This window comes from Selaginella moellendorffii, unplaced genomic scaffold (genome assembly GCF_000143415.4).
Source record: "Selaginella moellendorffii unplaced genomic scaffold, v1.0 SELMOscaffold_29, whole genome shotgun sequence".
In the NCBI taxonomy this organism is placed as follows: Eukaryota; Viridiplantae; Streptophyta; class Lycopodiopsida; order Selaginellales; family Selaginellaceae; genus Selaginella; species Selaginella moellendorffii.
The window spans coordinates 716,283-738,714 of NW_003314290.1; the positions used below are offsets into that span (position 1 = coordinate 716,283).

The window sequence follows — 22,432 nt, forward strand, 5'->3', positions numbered from 1 at the left end:
TACAGTAACTCTTTAGAATTGATAAGGTTCTAATCTACGCAAACTATTCTATTCATGTCTTCTAGAACATGGAAAAGTTGTCTGATTGATCCACTCTGGAAGTTTTAAAATGCATGGTGATGTCAGTTACCTAACTGGTCCACTCTGGAATATTTAAAATGCAAGGTGATGTAGGCAATCATTTTGATTGACCCACTCGGAACTGTATTAAACGTAGATCCACTCTGGAGGCGTGTCAAACATGAAGGTTCGCTGGGAGATTTTTCCGGGACTATCATGGCCGACACTATTCAGCCTTTGGACTGCAGGAACATTAGTGCCTGAATCAGACATCACCAACAAGCAAGATCACACAAGCAAGCAAAATCTCCCTGACACCTCCAGCCTAACACCTCCAGCAATCAGAGAGAGAGATCTTAGATCTAAGAAAATAGAGGTGCGTTCAACATTGTCAAACCAAACAAAAAGCTCACGAGGGCCCATGCAGGGCATCCGACCTATAATTTATGCAGGAGATGTCTTACTTTGAAGCGGAATGTAAGAGAGGTCTTCTCCTTGAAGCAGGGATGATGGTATCTAGAGTTTCGTTTGAAGTTGGTGACCGTGTTGTTCGAGGATGGCCAGCATCTAATTGCAGAGGCGTGCTGTTATCAGACAGATAGAGTTTTTAGGAAAGCTTTTCATCCACAACTCAAACCAGTGGTGTGGAGTGGAGGAGTTGCGAGGAACATACGTCCCAACCAAGCGGCGCTTTCGGCTCTTTTAAAATATGGCGGGCGCGGGAATTTTAAAAACCGGTCGTCCATCCACAGACACACAATAATGTGCACTAGATTTAAACACGTGATACAATTGTATGATTTTGGGCTTGCCGGTCGCAATGGACGCTTGCCTGCCAGCCATCCATTCATATTTATGCCGGTCAAAAACTACCATTTTCCTCTTACCGTACGTCCGGGAGTCTCAGCCATGGCCAGACAGTATAAAAGGACGCGAATCCCCTATCCTCCCTCCCTCACAGACTCCAACAGAAAAAAAGAAGGAAAAGAAAATGGTGCCGCCCGGCATTTTTCGCGAAGCTAGCAAGGCACCGCTGCCGCGCGGTGCGCTGGCGCTGGGCTGCGCGGCCTTTGTGGGCTTGGCGGCTTACCGCGCGGCGTGGGCGGCGGCGGCGGTGTGCGCCGCGGCGGTATGGACGTTTGCCGCCGCGGCGCCGCGCGGCAACCGCACGACGGCCGTGGTTTCAATGGGCAGAGGCGAGCGCCAGGCATCGATAGGGTTGAGCTCTCCGGCATGGGCTTCGCGATCGCTGCGCCGGATCCACGCCGCCGTCGCCGCTGCTACCGCCGCTGCCATGGCGTTCTTGATCAAGCGGCCAAGGGTTCTTCATCAATCCGGCCTCCCTGAGGGCGATTTCCATGGGGATTCTTGCCCTTCTTCCTCTTCCACTTCGATTCTCGATCTTCCGGATCTCGCATTGGACGACATTCTCTCCAGGCTCCCGGCGGACAGCCTCCTCCGATTGGGCGGCGTGTGCCAGGAGCTCCGGCAGCGCTGCAAGAGCGGCCATTTCTGGGAGGCGCTAGTGTACGAGAAATGGGGCAAGATCGCGGGTCCAGGGGCATACAGGGAGTGGTGCCGCAATCCCGTGCTGGAATCGTCGCCCAGAAAGGGGAGGACTGCGCAAGAGATCGCTGCCAAGAACGCGTGCGAGCGGCCGAATTGCGGGTGGAAGCTCTTGTGGCCCTCGATCGCGGCCGCTTGCTTGTGGCCGCTATCGGTGGCCAGGGAAAGATTGATGGCGTCGCGGAGCAAAGCGCCCACGCCCTCGGATTCGCTCATGGCGTGGTACTGGGCGCTGGAGACCGGGAATTTGTGGTTTCGTGGCCAAGTCTTTAACCGAGAGGTTCGTGTTCTTCGTGTTCTTTCAAAAAATTCTCTTTTGCTCACGGCTTGCTTCCCTCCACAGAATGGACATGTCGGATTTCTCTTGTCTTGCTACGATGCGGAGCTCAGCTACGTTCGCTCGAGCGACTCGTTTCGGGCGAGGTAAGCGTTGTTTGCGCGAAGTTCACGGCCAAAATGTGATTTTTCTTGAATCGAATTCTTTTTTGTCAGGTATCCTCCACACGGACCTCGAGCTCTGGTTATGGAGGATGATATATCCTGGGAAAGAGTTCGAGCCTCGCCCGTGCAAACTCCGGCTCACGATCTACACACCTCGGATTGCTTGGCCGAGCTTAGGCCCGGTGATCACATCGAAGTCCAGTGGAGACGAACGAAGGAATTTCCATACGGTATGTGTTCCTGTTTGTTTTGCTCGAGCGGATATAAACTTAAGACAAGTTTTTGTTTTCTATGTCGCAGGCTGGTGGTATGGAATCGTTGGTCACTCTGAATCATGTTCCAACGCCGGGAATAATAGCAGTCGTCAGCATTGTTCTTGCCAGAGTGACAGTAAGTATTCTGATTCTCTTTTGAGTCTTTTTCTTTTGCCATTCTTATTAAAGAGTCCAATGCTTTTTTGTAGATACCGTATGGCTGGTGTTCAATCAGTTCACAAGTGGCTCGAGGTGGAAACGAACACCGATCGATCGCGTGAGTCACCGAGAGGAAGGCAACGAAACCGATGGATACTATGGTGGAATCCGGAAGCTACGATCAAAGGATGAGGTTTCTATGTGGGAGAGGCTTTGGCCAGTTGACATTTTGGAGTAGACAAGGTAGAAGATAGATCAAACAATTTTTCTTGGCCAGATTCCATGGCTTGCGAGACGTAAGAGATTGTAAAATTTTAAAACAAATTCAGGATGAAACGAACGGGGATCACTCGGACCAACGTTTTAGATCAACTATCTAGCTTGGCGGCTTTGTTTTTCTCCAACAAGACAATAGCGTAAGTTCCGTCGTCTTGACGATCCTCCCGATAGACGCCGGAGCTCATCGAGAAGCTCTTCATATCCAACCATTGGATGTCTCTCCTGGTATAACCATCGGAGCAAAGAACCAAGTACTCGAGATCTTCGGTAACTTCAAGCTCCACAACATCCGGCACCGCGATGATGACCTGCTCGTCAAACGCCAGCTTCTTATTGCTCTTGAGGTCAAGGTCTCCTAGAGCTCTCGATATGAGGAGTTGCGAGTCACCGATTCCCATGTACAGTTTGCTAGCTGTGCTCCCATAACTGAAAATAGCGTCCGCTTTCACACCTCTCTCTCGCTCCTCAGGAACGTGGGGCGAGTGATCCTTTGTCAAGTGCTTGGTCTCGCCACCTTTGCGGTAACTACAGAAAGCATCACCTAAGCGCACACAGAGGTTAGCTCTTTGTGAAAAACATGTGCAAAACATACCTGCGTGGGCAACATACACAAAGTTCTCAGTCACCACAGCGACAATCGCTGTGGTTCCAGCTTGCCAATATCTTTGTTCGTTTTCCTCTCTCATGAGATCGTCCATCTTGAGAAAAGCATTGCGTAGGGCTTGCTTGATTCCAGTGCCGCTCTGAAAGCCCTCGTCCTCCACCAAGACCGGGAAAAGATTCTTGGCGCAAAAACTTGCCGCTGCCCTGCCGCCGTGACCATCGAAAACTCCAACCAGAGATGCCTTGGGAGTGGACCCTATTGCGTACCCATCTTCTAAAAACTGGCGCCTCATGCCTTCCTCGGAGCTTGCATAGACTACGACGCGAGCGTCCCTGTGGAAATCCTGAGGCTTTAGCCGGCCGAAGCTGTCCAGGATTTTCATTGTCGCCATGGAATTAACCTTGCCAGAATTGGACGTTTTGGGATATTTATAGTAAATTTGAAATCTTATTATGGACTGATTAATTTTATATTAGCCATTCAAAGGGCTGGGAAATGAAAATTAAGATTTCCAAGCGTATTTATCGATCCAATGAAAATTTGCTACTGTGCGTGTCGGATCGAACCAAAGAAGAAGTGTGAGATTTCTCATCTGGAAATGACGGCTTGGACAGTGAGAATGGTTGTGATCCAGTGGAGGACATGGACAGATAGATTGGATGAGGATGAGAAGGGAGCTTTGATGAGGAATGATAGCTTTGATGGGGATGAGCAGGGACTGAGGGACAGCTTGGACAATCCGGAGCTACTTGGTGATCAAGAGCTTGAGGACGAGGAGGACAGCTTGGATGAGGATGAGCAGGGAGCGAGGACGGCGTGGACAATCCAGAGCTATTTGGCGATCCAGAGCTTGTTGAAGTGAGAGGGTGCTTAGACGAATGCAATGATCTATGGATGTGCGAAACTTCTCCATAGCAGCTCAAAACGAGATTCTTTGAGGGTGCTCCAACGTCTCTGTGGCAAAAGTCGTGTCTAGATACAAGATGTTTGGAATGGTGGCATTGTTAAAATGGGGGTATTCCATAAAGCTGAGCTTTTCCAAGGAAATTGTCTACGATGTGGAAGCCCATGTGATGTTGTCTTCCACTATCTTCATCTTAGAGATCAAGTCAAGCCGCTCATGAGTAGCAGAACTTACTGTCATAAGAGGAGGAAAGAGGAGTGGATTGGAGGAGCAGTAGCTACAATGGAGCAGAGTTCAGAGAGAATCAAAGTTTCTGGGATCCAAACTCCATATATTCATCCTTCAAGGTAATTGCATACTAATGTTTTTGCTTTGGCCAGGGTGATCCGAGAAACTGTGCTGTGATGCTTCACTGGGACGGGTACAGAGGGTCAAAGATAGTTCATGATCCATATGCTGTTATAGAAGCTCAGGTGCTGGTTGGAGAAGAAGTTCTGACAATTCGACCCCACAATTCGGTCGTGGAATGTTAGAACCTCATCTTTTGGTGTTCATTCCTTTCTCAACAAGTCTGGCCAAAGACGTGCTCGAAATTATTTGGAAGGACTTCCAGTTATTTTTGAGGCCTATAATAGACGACCTGGAGCAGATGTTTGTGGCATTGATGCAAACTTCAACTATCAAAATGATTTTGGCGGGAACTTCAGGTTGTGAGTGATGCTTCTAGCATTTATTGGAGACTACCCTGCTCAGTGCAAGACAGGGATGTTTCTCTCTGGAATGCCACACTATTGACAAAATCACTGCTTAATGTCAAAGATCTTGGTTGACAACGAGAAAGACAGTGAGCACAAAAAGAAGTGGATGAAGAATGTGTATGTCAAGGATCGGTTTCAAGCAAGGTTTCCACCACAGAAAAGGCTAGCTCACAGCATGTATTAACAAAGTCTGCCATGAATCAAAAGGCAAGATAACAAAAGGCACTTTGATCTCTCGGGATGTCTGGCATATCAAAACTATAGCAGCTTTATAGGCTTTACAGAATTGAGCTTTTGTTAGACCTTGTCTATGATGGGATGCACATATTAGCACTCAACTTGTGCAAGAAGTTTACTAAAAGGCTATCAAGATCTATATGGCCATGGAAGTTTGACCAACACAAGCTTTTCAATATAGAGGAGGCCTAGAAGTTTGTGCAGCTATGTGTTCCATACATTATTTTTCGGATGAGATCCAGGACAACATCCAATCGACTCGGCGCCATCAGACATTCAAAGTTCATGAGGCCTATAGTAGACGACCTGGAACATCCAATCCACTGCATTACAGACCATGCCTTCGAAGCATCTTTCAAGATTTTCCATACCAGAAGTGGTTGCTGGCTGTATAGCTGAAACACTAAAGGTTGTATTAGTGGTAGTTGACAAGGAACTCACCAAAGATGAGATCGTCAAACAGGATGATAGTGTGAAGATGAACAATGGTGCTTTTGCCTACGAGAAAGCATTGAAGTGCACAAGGACAAAGCCATTTCCAACACTCCTAGTGCTCATCACATAAGTCTTCAAGGAGCTTCCAGTGTTTTATTGCAACCCGTCAACAACTTGGCCTTTAAGTTGCCTGTCACTGAGGGAGAATACTTTGGTTTCTACTCTCATTCTACTGTATTTTCTGATGTCTTGGATGAGTACACACCATCACTACATAACGTGGAGGAGAATGACGAAGATGAAGTATGCAGCCCTTTAAACATCAACATGAAAGTAATTACTCAAAAAGGTAATAAGAAGTTCCACTTGATCAGAACTTAAAACTTTTCCTTCTTGTAGGTGGAACTTTCTGAAACCAAATTGGAAACCAATGAGGTGGTTTCGTAGCTTTGATTAGCCAAGAACTGTTTGCTTGTGTCTTCTTGTAAGAGGAAGAAAATGATACTACTCCAATATTGAAAGCTCAAGACATGATGGATAACATGTTACCACAAACTGAGGTGCTAGCGAATTTAAGTTTCTAGGCATTTTCATCTCTCATTGCTATAGGTGTCTGGTGTAAAGACTATGGTGTCAAAGCTGGGGCTGCCTCGTGCATCAAAAGGCATGATATATGCTCTTATTGTTCTGGATTTCTTACATCTATTAGCAAGGTTGAGCTAGTCAAGAAAGCTTGACTGGCTGCGACCACTTGACCTGCATTAGTTGAGAAAAACAGCTTGGTCGCTAACCAAAAGGAGTAAGTTTATATTCTTCAAACCAATCAATATTTAATTCACTCATTCGCTTTTAGACTGGATCAATGGTAACTAAAGCAAGAGGGAAGAAGGCCAAGGTACCTCAACAGTCTTGCATTCTTTTGCAAAAAAAGAAAAACACTAGTGGCTATTAGCAAGTTCATCATAAAAAACTAGGCCCGAAATTCTCTAAAGTATTGTTAATGAATGTACTCAAGAGTGAATGCTTACTTCCCAAGCCTACTTCAGAAGTCTTTTCCCTCATTGATGTTAGAAATGGAGGATATGTAGCATGACCATTAAATGATGTGAAAATCTATATGAAAAATACTTCACTTTCCTTCTCCATAAAAAATACCTTATTTTCTTTTCAATCAAATAGAATTTCTACTAAACTTTCAGCAAGAAAGATTAGAAACTTAAATTGAACACAAGGACGATGGGTTTGTAATTTACCATCATTTTGTCATAACACAAAAATCATAGTTATTATGGATATATGAATTTTAAGGTCAGAAAGCCCCTCGAAAAGCTTCATTTATATTAAGAATCTGAATTTTCATAATACTAAATATACCAATAATTCTCATTATTATTTCTTATAAAATCTTTAAATACTCTATAAAATATATATTTCCATGATAAATCTCGGAGGAAGGGAATGGACTACACATTTGTATTCAAAAATACCAAGGAACTAGACGATCTAAGGATGTTATTATTACGTAAGAAAATTGGCAGTTATAAGTTCAAATCCTAGAGTTTCCAATCATTCTAGTATGGAATACATAAGATGCAATCCTTCCTAATCTTACTACCAATCCTCTCATTCCTTCTGTAGGAATTTTGAAGATAATATGTTATTAAAAAAGCAAACAGAAGTAATTAAAAGCAAGAAAAATAGACATTTTGATATCTTTATTCCTTCTTCTTTATATATAAAAAGCCAAAAACATAAAATGTATTTTACTACCATTGACAAACTAGAATCCATCTTTATTTGATTGTATTACCTGTTTATAGTGGAGAGTCTTGGTAACGAATGGTGCACTTGTCCTTGAGCATGAGCATTCCTGCAATGGCATCACCGCACTCGCGCCAAGCCCGACGAACCAAATCCTCGACACAGCTTTTGCACATCCCAGGGTTGCCCACCATGTTGAAGCACTGGGCTTGTCCATAGGCTGAGACATCGTCGCCACCATTCTTGACACTATAGGTCATGTTATTGGCGTATGCTGTGTTCTGGATGAGATCCGTCAACGTCTGGTTCAAGCTCGTCCAGTAAGTGCTCCCAGTTGGGATGGATTCATCGCTGCAATAGCCCGAGAAATCTACATCCATGGCCCTCCACAGCTTGCTCGTGATCGTGCCCCTCGCCTCCACCGCGATCGTCAATGCCATTGCCAGGGACATGATCGCCACCAGGATGGCTGCCTTAATCGCCATCGCGATCGCTATCCTGAGAAAGAAAGAGAGGAAGAAGGACTCTCGAGGAGCAAAATTCCCTAGTACTGAGCGTGAATCTCCTTTTGCGTGAACTTTTGTCTTTATATAGAGGCACGAAGACACTGTGAGCCAAGCTCATGCGCCACACCTTCAAGCGTCTCTCTTTCTTAACTCTTTATAACACCAAAACAGCAACGACTCGCTATCCAAAGCCTAGCAGTGTGGTATCACGAGAAACAGGTGGCGAATCAGAACTTGCTGTTAAGCACTATCTAATGCAAGAAAAGGTGGTGAATCCAAATTCACACAATTAATAACTAAATGGAATTGGATCACTAGATGCTGTCATTCTGGTTGATGCCACAATTTATTGTCCGCATCAGCAATCCATGTACAGGAAGATTTCTGAGGTCATGTTTGCATGCACTACTTCCTCCCACACACGGGGAATATCTTAGCGCCACTTCTGTGGATCAAAACAAACTTCATATGTGCACAACGTCTCCCACTTTCCTATGGAATCTAAGGCCAACATCTTCCCCACGTGTGGGAGGATGTGGTGTATGTCTTGTTTCCAAACATGACTCCAGGAATCTTCCAGTAGATTGCTGATCACAATGAATTTTGGCTTCAGTTAGCAAGCGAGTGTGGCGATCCTAGATTCCCCACTTGCATGGTGAATGAGACATCGTGATTTTGGGTGCCATGCTGACTAGCTTGCAAACAATGAAATACTTAATGTAGGAGTTGTGGGAGGCACTGAAGCAATTGCAAGTTCTCATTGTTAGCAAGAAAAGTATGCAAATTCATCTCCAAGGTCATATCATAGCTGAAAATTCTTTTGTTTTTTTTATGAGAACTTGCAACTGATCCAGCACTTCTCAACAACTCGTATTGTGATTTTATTTATACGAGGGAAAAAAGGAAAAGTGTTACTATTTATGCATTTTGTTTTATTTCTTAACCTTAGCAGCAGCTGATTTATCAAACTTCTTGTGCCTAGCCTGGAAAGTTTCCATTGAGTTTATGCTGGAAAAGAAGAACAAGAACAAGAAGAAAAGGAGAGAAGTTCTCACCTTTTTCTTGGCTCGCAATCTCTGGCGCTGTCGTCCGCCCTTCTTCCTCTTCTTGCTGCTCGGATCCGTGCTTGTCCTCTTGGATTCCTAGGACAAAAACGTCTTCACTGAGAACGAAAGTTTGTCTGGATCAAGAGAAAGCTTTCACGAACCCCAGCGAGCGCGGCAACTGTTCGTGCGTGCCTCTCCGCGTGTGTCTCGCCCTCAGATTCCATCTCTTCCTCCTCACCCTCACTGTTGAGCGTAACTTTGAGCTTTCCTTCCGTCATTTTCTTCAAAGAACGACGATGGCCCTTCGAAAAGAAGGAAAAAAGGAGTTTATATCATCCGACAGGAGCTGTTACCTTCGAGCGCAAGTGGGAGGCCATGGTTTCCTCCGAGAGGCACACAACCTTGGGGCACACCCTGCATTTCAAAACATCTTTAACCTGAATCGCGAGAGACTGCTCCAGCTTCTCCTTCTCGCTCTCCTCCACAGCCATCGCCCAATCCTTCCTTTTACGTTTTACCTCCTTTCCTTTCTCCTCCTCTTCCTCCTCCTCCTCCTCTTCATGGGACTCCTCGCGATTGGAGACTGCACAAGCAGCTTAAACCATAAACCCAACACCAAAGAAAGAAAGAAAGAAAAAACCCACCGGGCTTTTCTCCATCGTCCTCTCCGGAGTCGTCCGACGAGGAGGAAGAAGAAGACGACGAAGACCGCCCATGGAGCACAGCGTAGTTCTGGCGCTTAAACATGACCAAGCAAAGAATGAACCCTAAAAGAGAGATCAAAGACGTGTGTGTTGAGGTTAGAGAAGGATCAGTGGTGTTAGCGCCAATTGCGCCAAAGCTGCTGCTTCTTGGGATCAGGCTGGCTTTCTTGGGATCCTAGTACAGTTTCGAAAGTATATGGATCTCATATTTGTATCTAACTACATATGAGAAACTGCTCAAAGTGTTTTCAAGAGATGTAGTTCACACATTTTCAGAATTCACTAGTACCTAGTGCTTCCAAACTTTACATACTGCTCCACGACAGGGCTGCGCCATGAAGGCTAAAAAGCCCAAAAAAAACGCCCCACAAACTCGCGCTACCTTTCCTCCATCTCCAGCCGCGCCCTGATCTTCCTCTACATTGACACCATTTTTTCACATTACGACAACTGAATTGTCAAGCTCAGCTTCTTTCTCAGACGATCAAAACTCCTTTAACTTGTTCTTCTAGAGATGGCACCATTTTCTTTCCACGTTGTCTCTGTCAAGATCATCGATCACTAGGTTCATCGATCAAAAGATCGAATCCCTCGATTCACTAGCTTCTACTTCATAATAGTCCGATCCAAATCATATTATGGCTACATCCATCTAGTGCGATGCCTTGCCACTCCGCCGATCCCGATCCCCTCCAGGACATCGGGCCTCGCTTCGCAACAATGCGCCTGGATTTCGCGGTGGGAGGCCTGATTTCTCCCCTCGCCTGAAAACCGTGCGCTCGTTCACTGGCAGCTCAATGTGCTCCATCGCCACGCTCAACTCGCAGCAAAATGGAGCCCGTGTTTGGATCTGGGATTAGAAACGACATGCATTGTCCTCGCTCAAAGCCCAGAGAATATTTGATCTGGTATATTCTTGGGATCTAGATGTTTAGGGCTACCCTTTCGCGGTTAATGTTAATGGTTATAACCTTTTGCCAAATAACTAGGCGAGTTATTTGGAATCTAAAGGGGATTTTAGGGCTTCTTTGTGTATGGGCAGAGAATGGAAGTGGGAGGAGGCCGCTGCGGGAGCTGTTGCCGGGGTTGCCACCGTCGTAGCTTTGCATCCTCTCGACATTGTTCGCACACGATTCCAGGGTATGCCTTCTCTTTGGTTTCTTTTCTCTCCTTTGCAAGCGGCGTTTCTTCACATTGAACTCCAGCCGACGATGGTCGAAATCGTTTTGTTCATCATTACAAGAGCACTGCCAATGCCTTGCTCACCATCGCGCGAACAGAGGTCTAGAAATCGGAAGTTTTTTACGCAAGGTGTGACTTTTTCGCCTTCCTTTTGGCAGGGTGTGAAAGGATTGTATGCCGGCCTTTCTCCTGCGGTGTTTGGTTCTAGCTTGGCGTGGGGACTCTATTTTCTCTTGTAAGTTTGACTGTTATTTTAGTTCGTGATGCCATGGTTTTCATTTTTTTTTTCTGCGCAGTTACAGTAATATCAAGGAGATGCATCAAAGAAGATTGGGAGGAGAGCTCGGTCCAGGCCATCACCTCGTTGCGTCTGCTGAAGCTGGTGCACTGGTAGACTTTTTTTTTGCTTTTTTTCCTTTAGTTGTTCTTGTCTTAAGTTTTTTTTAAACTTTATCAGGTCTCTGCGATGACAAATCCCATATTTCTAGTAAAAACACGGCTTCAGCTTCAGCCTCCGAATGGATCTCAGCAGCCTTACTCGGGTTTTATGGGTGAGAGATATTTCTTTTCATTTTTCCTTTCCTTAGCTACATTGGCTGCACAGATGCTTTTCACAGCATTCGTAAAGTTGAAGGCTGGAGGGGTTTTTACAAAGGCTTTGGTCCGAGCGTACTTCTTGTAAGTTTGTCCATTTCTTTGGCAAATTGATGATTTGATGGAGCCAGGCGTAGGTGTCACACGGAGCACTTCAGTTTATGGCGTATGAAGAGGGCAGAAAAATGGCGATTGCAGCTCACAAGAGAGTGGATCCTTCGGCAACTGAAAACTCTCTAGTAAGTTTTCCTTGCTCTTACTTTTTTGGAAGATTTTGTTTATAACTTTGAAAATTTGCGATTCTCGCAGACCTCTCTAGATTTCGCTGTGCTTGGTGCTACGTCCAAGCTTTTTGCGCTATTTCTAACTTATCCCTACCAAGTAAGCCTCATCTCACTCATGGATTTGATGTGTGACAAAGGTGACTTTGCAGGTTATTAGAACACGCTCACAGGTACTTCCATGGATTTTCATTTGTCATTTGTTCTAATGAAAAGTCTTGTGCTTATTTGGATGTTGTAGCAAAGACCTGACTCGCAAGGATCACTGAGCTACAGAGGCGGCTGGCACGCGTTCACAGAGACACTCAAGTAAGCAAACTCCCAGTTATTCCTTTTCAATCGAGCTATCGAGTTTTTCACAGATACGAGGGAGTCCGGGGTTTATACAAAGGAATGGTACCAAACTTACTTAGAGTTGCTCCCTCATCCTCCATCACTTTTATTGTCTACGAGAGTGTGAAGAAGATTCTGTTGAGATAGCTTCCAACTTTTAACAAATTTTTAACTCAAATCCCTTTCCTTCAACAAAAGTGATCCATTCCACCTACTTCCATGGATAAAAACATCATAAAATCTACGAATAACAGTGGGACATTCTTGAGAAACTCAAAGGGATTCGAGCGTGAACGGCAGGATTCGAACCTGCGCGGGCAGAGCCCACATGATTTCGAGTCATGCCCGATAACCACTCCGGCACGTTCACATTATTTGATTTGAAATAGCGATACAAAAGCACGCTTTTAAAAACAAATTCATGAGAGAAAATCAATTCGTGGACGGCAGGATTCGAACCTGCGCGGGCAAAGCCCACATGATTTCTAGTCATGCCCGATAACCACTCCGGCACGTCCACGTCATTGATGAATTCATTAATTAATCTGATCATCTCATGTATTTAATTAGCGATGGTTTTCGCGAAAACAGTTTGCTCTATATTACAACGTCCGCTTACATTTAACTGTCGAGTGTGATTCGATACTCTTCCAGTTCTCCATCTTGAGCAAGCTCACTCTCTCTAATCTCCCGGATCAGCCTCTCCATCTCCTCCACTCTCCCATCCCTGGCGCAGCACTCCAAAACGATCTTGTAACTCGCCAAGCTCGACACTCCCTTGATCTCCTCCAGCACCTCCATCGCTCGATCCAGCTTGCCGCTCTCCTTGCAAAGCTCCGCAAGAACAGCCTCAAACCCAGCCACCATCTCGCGCTTCTCCCTGCTGCCGCTTTGCTGCGACAAAACCTCGAGGCCCCTCTCCACCTTGCCGTGCTCGCACAAGCTCTTCACCAGCGTGTTCACCGTCAAGGCGTCTGGAACGCACTTCTCCGCGAGCATTCCTTGGAAGATCTCGTCGGCCTCGTCCGCGAGGCCCTCCATGCACAAGCACCGAACCAGCCCCTGCTCCGGCACCGAGCGCTTCTTCACCATCTTCCTGTGGATCTTCACGACGCTGCTGCTCCCACCCGGCTGCTTGCACAGCGCCACCATGAGCGCGTTGTAGAAGAATCCATTCGGAACCAAGTCCCGCTCGTGCATCGTCTCGAGCAGGCTTTGAGCCTCCGCGAGCTTGCCGTCGCTGGTTAGCGCGCTGAGGATGCTGTTGTAGGCCTCGGAGCCTGGCCTGTGATGCTCGGGAATGGCCTGTAGAAGCTTGAGAGCTTCGTCCACTCTCGCCACCGCGCAGAGGCCATCGATAAGCGAGAAGTACATCCCGGAAGTCGGCACCACCCCCGCTTCCAGCGAGCCATCGAAAAGAGCGAGAGCTTTGTCCACCATTTCCTGCTTGCAAAGTGCCGAGATGATGGTCCCATACGTGATGGTGTCCGGAACACAGCCTTTCTCCACCATAGCCACGAACAGCTCCAGAGCTTCGTCCACTTTCTCCAGGCCGCAGAGCCCCGAGATGAGGGAGTTGTACGTGTAGACGTTTGGAATGCAGCCTTTGGCCTCCATAGCGCCGAGGAGCCTGCGAGCATCATCGAGCTTGCCAGCCTTTCCCAGCCCGTCTATGAGAGCGCTGTAAGTCACCACGTCCGGAACTCGGCCCTTCTCGATCATTGCGTCGAAGAGAGTAATGGCCTCTTTGATCCTGCCTTCCTTGCAGAAGCCGTTGATGAGCGAGGTGCACGAGACGACGTCCGCCAGGAATCCACTCGTGCTCAGCAGCTCTCGGGCCTCGTCAACTTGCCTGGCTTTGCAAAGGCCGTCGACGAGGATGTTGTAAGTCACGACTGTTGGCTTGACACCTCTCTTGAGCATCTCCTTGAAAGTGGTCATGGCCTTCTTCCACTTCCCCGCCCTGCACTGGCCGCAGATGAGTGTGTTGAAAGAGATAGCGTTCGGCGAGCATCCCTTCGCTTCCATGCCAGAGAGTAGAACCTCGGCCTCGTCCACTCTCTTCTCCTTGCACAGGCCGTTGATAACAGCGTTGTGGGAGACAACGTCAGGAACGCAGCCTTTCTCGTCCATGTCTTTGAGCATGAGGAGAGCGTCCTCGACTCTGCCTGCCTTGCACAGCCCGTCGATAAACACCGTGTAAGTGATCGCATCCGGCTCCAGGCCGTGCTTTACCAAGCCGGAGAAGAGCTCGAAGGCTTCGTTCACTCTATCTTCTTTGAGCAGGCCATCGATGAGGATGTTGTACGTCGGCACCTCAGGCTCGTAGCCTTGCTTCAGCACACTGCCGAAGAGCTTGAGTGCTTCCGAGACGCCCTGTTCTCTTGCCAGGCCATGGATGAGAGCGTTGTAGGAGACGATATCCGGCTTGCAGCCGTTCAATACCATCTTCTCGAGCAGCTGCCTGGCACTCTCCAAACGCTTGGCCTTGCCGAGGCCGTCGATCAAAGAGTTGTAAATGATCGTGTGAGGCCTCAGCCCGAGCTGGATCATCTCGTGGAAACACTTCATGGCCTCGTCAACCCTGAGCTCCCGGCACAGCCCGCTGATCAAAGTGCTGTAGGTGATCACGTTCGGAGAGAATCCCTTGTCGACAATCAGCATCCGAGCCTCGTCAACCCGGCCGTTCTTGCAAAGGCCGTTCACCAGAGAGTTGTAAGTCACCACGTCCGGAACCAAATTCTCGGACACCATCCTCTGGAGGATCCTCTGCGCCTCGTCCAGCTTGTCCGCCTTGCAGAAGCCATTTATGAGCGCGTTGTAAGTCACCACGTCGGGAACAAACCCCCGCTTCACGGCCCCGTCAAAGATCTTAAGCGCCTCGTCAAGCTCGCCGACCTTGCAGAATCCATGGAGGAGAGTGTTGTAAGTTACAACGTCTGGCGAGTATCCGGCCTTGATCATCCTCTCGTATAGCGCCTGGGCATCGCTCATCCTTCCACCATTGCAGAGGCCGCTGAGAAGAGCATTGTAAGTTATCCTGTTCGGCCAGAACCCGTGCTTCCTCATCCCATCGAAGACCGTCTGTGCGTCACCTATCCGGCTTGCTCGGCAAAGCCCGCTGATATAGATGTTGAAAGTGCTGATATCGCAGAGTCCCTTGACGAGGAGCTGCTCCACAAACCTGTGAGCCTTCTCGATCTTCCCGGACTTTAGCAAGGATCGTAGCAAGATCCCCACGGTGTAAGCGTCCGGCGAGTAGATCCTCACCAGCTTGTCATACACGGTGTGCATGACGTCGTACATCCGGTTGGAGAGAAGCAGCTCGAGCAGCAAGTTGTAAGCGTTGAGGCTCGGTCTGTGACCATTCCTCTCGGCCCACTCGAAGAGATCCAAAGCCACGCTTCCATCCTGTAAGTTCTTGAGAGCTTTGACGAACACGTTGGGACGTAAAGTCCCATTGCCACAGTCGAGGAGGCGATCGAAGTTCCCGAAAGCCGCCTCCTTGAGGACCTCGCTTGGAACATCGTAGGAGGAGAGGGCTGGGGCTCGGCTACCCGAAGGAGCATCCTCTTCCATCTTGAGGCTTGGAAGCTCTTGGACGGGAAGCTTCACGGCCTCACACCTCTGGCTTGATGAGCAGGCATTCCTGTGATTGATCCTCCTCCGGCACTGGCGGGCGGGGACCCCTTGCTCCACGCGCCTGCCCAGAAAATGCTTGTGGCAATCGACAAGCTCCATAGCTGCCCTATGAAGCTATGGAACTAAAAATCGCGGAAGTGATGCGATCTAATAGAATGCTGCCTAGCATTTATCACCCAGAATCTATAAATTACATCCTCGGATTGCAGGATTGCTGCCGGCACGAGCTGCGACGCTGGAATCCACACTTTCAGCCATAAACCCTAAGCCATATCCTGTACCCCTTTGAAACTCGAATATCCTTAGATATTTTGGGAGATTAGGGCTAGTGTTTAAGGGTTAATAGAATATACCGTTCAAGCCAGGTACATAGATTTTAATTTAGATAAGTCACCATTTCTTTTTCTTTTATTACATATTAAGATCCTAGAATTCTGGATAATGAAATGTGAGTCTTTATTTTGGATCACTGGCTTCTCAAGTGATGAAATATGATATTTGGAATATTAGTTAATACTTTTCTTAAAATGCTGGATTATTATCTAAGAGAATCCTCTCCAATAAAAATGTTAAAACACCACTTAATTGAGGAGGAGATACATAATAAAGGCCTTTTCCATAGTGAATTTGTGGTAAGAAGTATGTCATTATTGCCTCAAATATTTTTCTTTAAAAATATTAATAAATTTTTTTTAATAAGTATCATGAAAATCATATTTACATAATATGCATAAATTATTTACCAGAGTCTTCATAAATAACATTTAAAATCATAATAAATTATAATTCAATATTTTTAATCTATATTTTAAAAAAATTTCTTGAGAAAACCCTAGGAGAAGAGGTAAATTAGGATTACTAGAAGCAATACTTATTCAAATATTAGATGGTCTAAATCCATAACCTGATTAAGCTTATATTAGTATTTTTTTATTTATATAGTGTATAGCCATTGTCGCGAATGTGACTGCAAGTATTGAAAATTACTAATTAATTAGTCCTTTTGGATATTCTTTCTTTACTGCCATGATGGTAAAAGATTAGTATTATTAGTTCATTTTTCAGTTTATGCTCAAGCTAATTGAGAAACTGGTGATCATGTATATACTTATACCGGATAAATATAAAGTAAGAACTCTTATGTGTTTCTTGTTGAGCATATTCGATCTGGTATAAAAAACTATTATGTTAATTTGTATTTGCTAGTGTTAAGAACTCCTATGATATTGAGTTTGATCCCTTAATATTCACTAGATTATAGTTTACTGTGCCTGTCAAACACTCTTGCTGTCATGCACCTTATATTAGTTTTATTTGTTTTCAATTGCTATTTATGGAAAGTGTCTAGATTTGCTAATTTGGCATATCTATAAAATATATGAATTGTCCTAAATACAATGGTGTTGGTTTTATATCCAAAATTGCAATCCAATGTCATTCCATATTTATTAAGTTTTAAGTTAGTCATAAAGAATAACTCTTAGTACTAAGAGTGGCTAAAGGTGAAAGCCCAAAGCATGTGTTCTTCAAGAGGGGGGGGGGGGGGGGGGGGGGGTGGCGTTTTTTTCTAAAATTAAAAAAGGGAAAATGGGGAGGTTAGGCATAACTAACCCACTTAAAAAAAAGGTTAACCCTTGGTTGCAAATTTAACTTTTTTTTGCAATTGGGTTAAGGCCAAACCTAAGGGCCCCCCCCTCTTAGCTAGGGGGGGACCCCTATTCCTATTTTAGGCCCCCCGGTTACTAAAAAAAAACTAGACCCCCTTTAAATCTTTTTTGGAGGTTGGTCCTAGCATTTAGTGCATATAGTTTTTACCCTGTGTCTTATGGTGATCTACCATAGGATAACTACAAAACGGAACTTAAACCTCTATATGCCATATATCACATGCCACATGCCACATGCCACGTGTCCAAAAGACAGTGGTGCGGAACCCGAGTTTCAAGGCCCTAGGCCATTGAACGAAGGAATGGAGCCAAACTCTTAAACTTGGAGTGTTGGCACTAGAGCACGGAACAACTCCCTAGCGTACAGCATAAGGAGCGAGGGGATAGAAGCACGGAGCAACTTAGAATAGTCTTAGAATATCCAACATGCTAATGCCAAGACCAGCATGCAAAATGGAGCCAAACGGAGTTTGGTGTTATTTTAGCATACTGGTGGCCTAATGTGAGGACATGGGTACTCCACTAGCTAACATGGTTTGAAGCTTGGGATTAGACCCAAGCCGGATGTAGAACAAGGACAGGCATGCAAGCAGGAGCTAAACTATACCTCAGGTTGGTCGACCATGCCTGATTTACCCACTATCCCTACTATACATTTAGAACCCTTCATAGCATTTCTAGGACAAGCTTGAAACTTATTAAATATGGAATGTTCTTAGATTGAGAATTTGGACATAGGACGAACACCATTATGTTTAGAACAATCTCTACATTCCATAGATATGCTAAATAAGCAAATTTAGACACTTTCTATAAATAGCATTTTGGACTGAAATGAGACTAACACAAAGGGCATGATAGTGAGGGTGTTTGGCAGACATAATAAACTATCATCTAACAATATTGAGAGACTAGTCTCAATACGCAAGGGTTTTTGTTAAGCCAATGCAAAATAGAGCAAAAGAGAACTAAGAGCCAAGCTGAGTATGCTCAACTAGAAATACATAGGAGTTCCTACCTTATGTCTATTTGTCTAAGTATAGGTGTTAAGCCGAGTAAACTAACACTTGAACAAAAGGGGCTGATAAAGGGAATCAGAAATACTGACTTCTTGCCGTCATAGCAGTAAGGAAAGAGTGTCTGTAAGGACTGGCTGACAGGTAACTTTTGATACCCAAAGTCACATTTACAACACTCTCCCCCTTTTATGGAAGATCAATGTCCTCGTTGATGCATACTCGAGTCTAGACCACCGGCAAGGAAACAACTTTAAAAAAAGTTCACGATGATCACACTATGTGAGAAATGCACCAACTTAAATGAGTGAGGGTAACCTTTTTGACTAATGTAGATGCGTTACTAACTTAGACACCTTCCGGCCGTCACTAACAAGGAAATGACCAATGGAGTTAACCACTCTTGCTGCTCTAGGTGTCATCCAGCTTACAAAAGTGTGATACACCTCTGCCCCAAGTGACATAGAGAGAGAAGCCATAGGCCCAACCCTTCTGAGCAAAGAAACCAAACCCATCGGTAAAGTTTAAATAGAGTATGGTAAATAGGCAGTTAGAGTTGTTTACATGGTCACGCCCTTTTTATGGAATAAGGAACATCGACAAAGAGGCAGGTGATGTCACCAATTGATAGTAGCTACCCCATGACTAAAAATTTCACCATGCACACAAAGTGCTGAAGCTAATTTGCCTATATTAGCCCAAACTCAAAGATTAATAGATGGACAATATCACAGTCAAAAACAATGATATCTTAGAGACTTAATTATTAGTGTTCCTATACTCTAATATTAGTTTATCGAATGATAACTTACTTAGAATACATTTGTGTTCTAATCTAAGATTTATTCCACTAATATGTAAGCGACTAAATTTTCCATTCTACTTTAGTCACTTAACCACATCTTCGACCATTTCGAGGAATCTCACTCACAACCTCCATAAGTTCTATTCCGGACTTAGGGTTTGCCATCCCTAAGAATGGCATCCATGCTACTCAACTTTTGCACTTGGTCCTAATGCTCCATGTGTTTGATCCCATAGTCAACACCTTAAAGTATCATTGACATATCAACTCGTTACGCTAAAGCCATGCCTATTCACCTTGGTCACACCAGTGGTCTAACACCACCTACATCACAGTCCTGTCTCAAAGATTGGGCCATTTGTCCATGAGTGATCATCCTAGATCCACTGTTTAGCATCCTTAAGAGGCCCACAGACATGGGGAATAACTTTCCCCAATATCCCTTGTTTGGTCCCCACTAAGTCCCTTTCTGTCTATGGCTATGTTCGCCAACACCGCCACTGGATCAAGGCCCACAAGCCCGAGCACTAAGTCCTCTTCTTCTTTAGGACTTCCTTGTTATGTGACCACATCCTTGGTCACTACACCAGAGGACCACTCATCTTCCTTTCCACCATCTGGGACTCTAGGATAACATTTCGGAACACCATGGCCCTACACGGGCCTTATGGGTATTCTCTTTGCCTTCTGCCTTTGGGTGCTCTAGCCATGGGCTTAGAGCAAGGTTCTATTGAGCCACACTAGGTATCGAAATAGGTAATGCCACCCACACTTGGACTGGGAGTATTGATCATTTGATTTGCCAGGGGAATTAGAGCTAGCTCTTGAACACTTCACCAAGTTACCCCATTTGTCGGTCCGTATTCACTCTAGCTTTGGACTTCCCAGTGGTCATCTCATCACCCAACAGTTGGGTATGGCCTTTCTGGGCCAAACTGGCTCCAGTGGGACTCGAACTCAAACTTGGACTCGGTCTCGGTCTTGGTTTCGGACTCAGACTTGGGCTCGGTCTTAGTCTCAGTCTTGGTCTCAGATTCCATCTCGGACTCCATCTCAGACTCCATCTTGGGTCTATCTCAGACTCCATATTGGACTCCATCTCGGGTCCATCTTGGATCCATCTCAAACTCCATCTTGGACTCCATCTCGGGTCCATCTTGGGTCCATCTCGGACTCCATCTTGGACTCCATCTTAGGTCCATCTCGGACTCCATCTCGGACTTCATCTTGGGTCCATCTCAGACTCCATCTCAGGTCCATTTCAAACTCCATCCTAGACTCCATCTCAGGTCCATCTCAGGTCCATCTCGGACTCCATCTCATACTCCATCTATGGTCCATATCGGGTCCATCTCAAACTCCATCTCGGACTCCATCTTGTGTCCATCTTGGGTTCATCTCGGACTCCATCTCGGGTCCATCTCGGGTCCATCTCAGACTCCATCTCAGACTCTTTCTCAGACACTTTCATGTGTCATGTGTTGGTCCTCTTGTGTTTGTTTTCTAGAGGCTCACTTATTGCTTACTTCATGCTTGTTCATTGAGCACTTCATTAGGAGTTCCACTCCCGCTCTTGACCTTTCAAGTCGGAGCTTTTAGTCCAAATTGTAAGGAACCAACTCCCCGAGGTGTTGTAAGCTAAAGGATCCTCGAAAACATGACCGAAATGATAAAGAATTCATTAGATGGAACTGAGTCTGAGATCGAGTCCAAGACCGAGTTTGAGACCGAGTTCAAGACCAAGCTTGAGACAGAGTCCGAGATCCGAGATCAGGTCCGAGACCGAGTCCGAGTTTAAGTCCGAGTTCGAGTCTGAGGTCGGGTCTGAGGTTGAGTCCGAGATTGAGTTCAAGACTGAGTCCGAGGTTAGGTCCGAGATCGAGTTTGAGATCGAGTCCGAGACCGAGTCCAAGTACTAATACAAGTCAAGGGGTTGAAGCCCAAAGCGTGCGTCTCCCAAGGGGGGGGGAGGGGGGGGGGGGGGAGCATTGTAGGGGATTCCAAAAGTATAGTAGGGATAATGAGGTCCAAGAATCAGTCTTGAAAGAACTCTCTAGTGGTGCTTCCAAACTGATTTGAGGTTGATACTGAGGCCGAGGGGCCTTGAGTGGGAGTGAGCATGGACTCGGGTGGTGCCAAAAGGGCCACCCAAGGAAGTGGCCAAAAGCAGCTCCCACTCTCAGAAGGGAAACTGACTGTAGTGCTTATGACTCATGTGGAGTTGTGCCCCACTTGAGTGCCTTGCGGCTCATTGGTCCTCACCCTTCCTAGGGGCTTGGGCCTTCCCTTCGGGATGGAGGTGGGGGGTGGGGGGTAGAGGGCCGTTAGGCCATGGTGTTTCCCCCTAGCGTCCCGAAGCAAGTGTTACACCCAAGGCTTAGGATTTAGAGGGTCCTATGATCAAGTCTTATTGTACCAAGGGATGTTAAGAACTTAAAGGTTTGGTGTGCTTGGCTGCTTATGCTTGTGGGGAGTGTAGCCAAACCTTAAATCCAGTCTAACCTAGAAAGGGGGATTAGGAGAGATTTGGGAATCTGTGGAGGGGGCGGGGGGGGGAAGTAGAGGTACCTATACTAGACCGTTAGGTTAAAGTGTTTCCCCCCGACATCCTAAAGCAAGTGTTGCACCCAAGGCTTTGGATTTAGAGGGTCCTATGATCAAGTCTTGTTGTACTAAGGGATGTTAAAAACTTGGAAGCTTAGTGTGCTTGACTGCTTGTGCCTGTGGGGAATGTAGCTGAATTTTAAGTTCAGTCTAACTTGGGGAGGGGGATTGGGAGAGATTTGGGAATCCATGGATGGATGGCTAACGCTCTGTTGCTTGTGCAGTGAGTAGTTAAAACTAAGTATAAGCTGGTACAATAGGCAGGTACCTTGGTGAGGGAACTTAGCTAAAACCAAGGCAGTGCTGGTCGGATAGACAAAGTAAGCTAGCAAATTGGAAAGGAAAAGTTTTGTGGCTTACACAAATGTATTATGCTCGTTTAGCTTTCACTTCAACCACTACCACGTGGCACCCTTTCGGCTCCACTTTGGGGCTTAGGGATTTGTGTCTCACACAAAATCTTCATTTTTGAAAATATAGGATTCATTATTTAACAAAATTCAATAGCAAGTATACCATCAATAACACTTGATGATAAAACTTAATTATTAAAGATTTTAGATAACATGCTAGACAACTTACAAAAGATAACTC

At 45.9% G+C, this 22,432-nt stretch overlaps 6 protein-coding genes and 2 non-coding genes across 9 annotated transcripts; 2 read left to right on the plus strand and 6 right to left on the minus strand.

Annotated features, from left to right (window-relative positions):
- The first annotated feature begins 1,168 nt into the window (after positions 1 to 1,168).
- On the plus strand, positions 1,169 to 2,852 carry LOC9646026 (F-box protein At2g26850). The gene is made up of 5 exons (XM_024680943.1): positions 1,169 to 1,906; positions 1,970 to 2,049; positions 2,119 to 2,297; positions 2,368 to 2,457; positions 2,531 to 2,852. Exons 1-5 carry the CDS (start codon positions 1,247 to 1,249, stop codon positions 2,716 to 2,718), a joined length of 1,197 nt encoding a protein of 398 aa, XP_024536711.1. The 5' UTR covers positions 1,169 to 1,246; the 3' UTR covers positions 2,719 to 2,852.
- Positions 2,849 to 3,754, minus strand: LOC9645640 (probable protein phosphatase 2C 42). The gene has a single exon (XM_024680782.1). It carries the CDS (start codon positions 3,752 to 3,754, stop codon positions 2,849 to 2,851), a length of 906 nt encoding a protein of 301 aa, XP_024536550.1.
- Positions 3,755 to 7,511: 3,757 nt separating this feature from the next.
- Positions 7,512 to 7,943, minus strand: LOC9645641 (antifungal protein ginkbilobin-2). Its single transcript, XM_002976018.1, has one exon. The coding sequence runs from the start codon at positions 7,941 to 7,943 to the stop codon at positions 7,512 to 7,514; it is 432 nt and encodes a 143-aa protein (XP_002976064.1).
- Positions 7,944 to 8,821: 878 nt separating this feature from the next.
- LOC9646162 (protein pxr1) lies at positions 8,822 to 9,778 on the minus strand. 2 transcript variants are annotated; one of them, XM_024680944.1, is made up of 5 exons: positions 9,655 to 9,778; positions 9,364 to 9,593; positions 9,172 to 9,312; positions 9,020 to 9,106; positions 8,822 to 8,947 (listed from the first exon to the last, which is right to left on the minus strand). In XM_024680944.1, the coding sequence occupies exons 1-5, from the start codon at positions 9,755 to 9,757 to the stop codon at positions 8,897 to 8,899; spliced, it is 612 nt and encodes a 203-aa protein (XP_024536712.1). In that variant the 5' UTR covers positions 9,758 to 9,778; the 3' UTR covers positions 8,822 to 8,896. The 2 variants fall into 2 exon arrangements, with proteins under 2 accessions (XP_024536712.1, XP_024536713.1); XM_024680945.1 differs by having other exon boundaries at positions 8,825 to 8,942.
- Positions 9,779 to 10,736: 958 nt separating this feature from the next.
- LOC9646163 (folate transporter 1, chloroplastic) lies at positions 10,737 to 12,301 on the plus strand. The gene is made up of 11 exons (XM_002975844.2): positions 10,737 to 10,854; positions 10,920 to 10,996; positions 11,055 to 11,131; positions 11,193 to 11,286; positions 11,354 to 11,447; positions 11,501 to 11,574; positions 11,628 to 11,729; positions 11,800 to 11,871; positions 11,924 to 11,944; positions 12,013 to 12,080; positions 12,134 to 12,301. Exons 1-11 carry the CDS (start codon positions 10,749 to 10,751, stop codon positions 12,249 to 12,251), a joined length of 903 nt encoding a protein of 300 aa, XP_002975890.1. The 5' UTR covers positions 10,737 to 10,748; the 3' UTR covers positions 12,252 to 12,301.
- Positions 12,302 to 12,392: 91 nt separating this feature from the next.
- TRNAS-CGA lies at positions 12,393 to 12,474 on the minus strand. The gene has a single exon. It is a non-coding gene; the product is annotated as a tRNA-Ser (tRNA).
- Positions 12,475 to 12,542: 68 nt separating this feature from the next.
- Positions 12,543 to 12,624, minus strand: TRNAS-AGA. The gene has a single exon. It is a non-coding gene; the product is annotated as a tRNA-Ser (tRNA).
- A 20-nt stretch (positions 12,625 to 12,644) lies between these two features.
- On the minus strand, positions 12,645 to 15,986 carry LOC112348451 (pentatricopeptide repeat-containing protein At3g22470, mitochondrial-like). The gene has a single exon (XM_024680942.1). The coding sequence runs from the start codon at positions 15,843 to 15,845 to the stop codon at positions 12,726 to 12,728; it is 3,120 nt and encodes a 1,039-aa protein (XP_024536710.1). The 5' UTR covers positions 15,846 to 15,986; the 3' UTR covers positions 12,645 to 12,725.
- Positions 15,987 to 22,432: the final 6,446 nt, after the last annotated feature.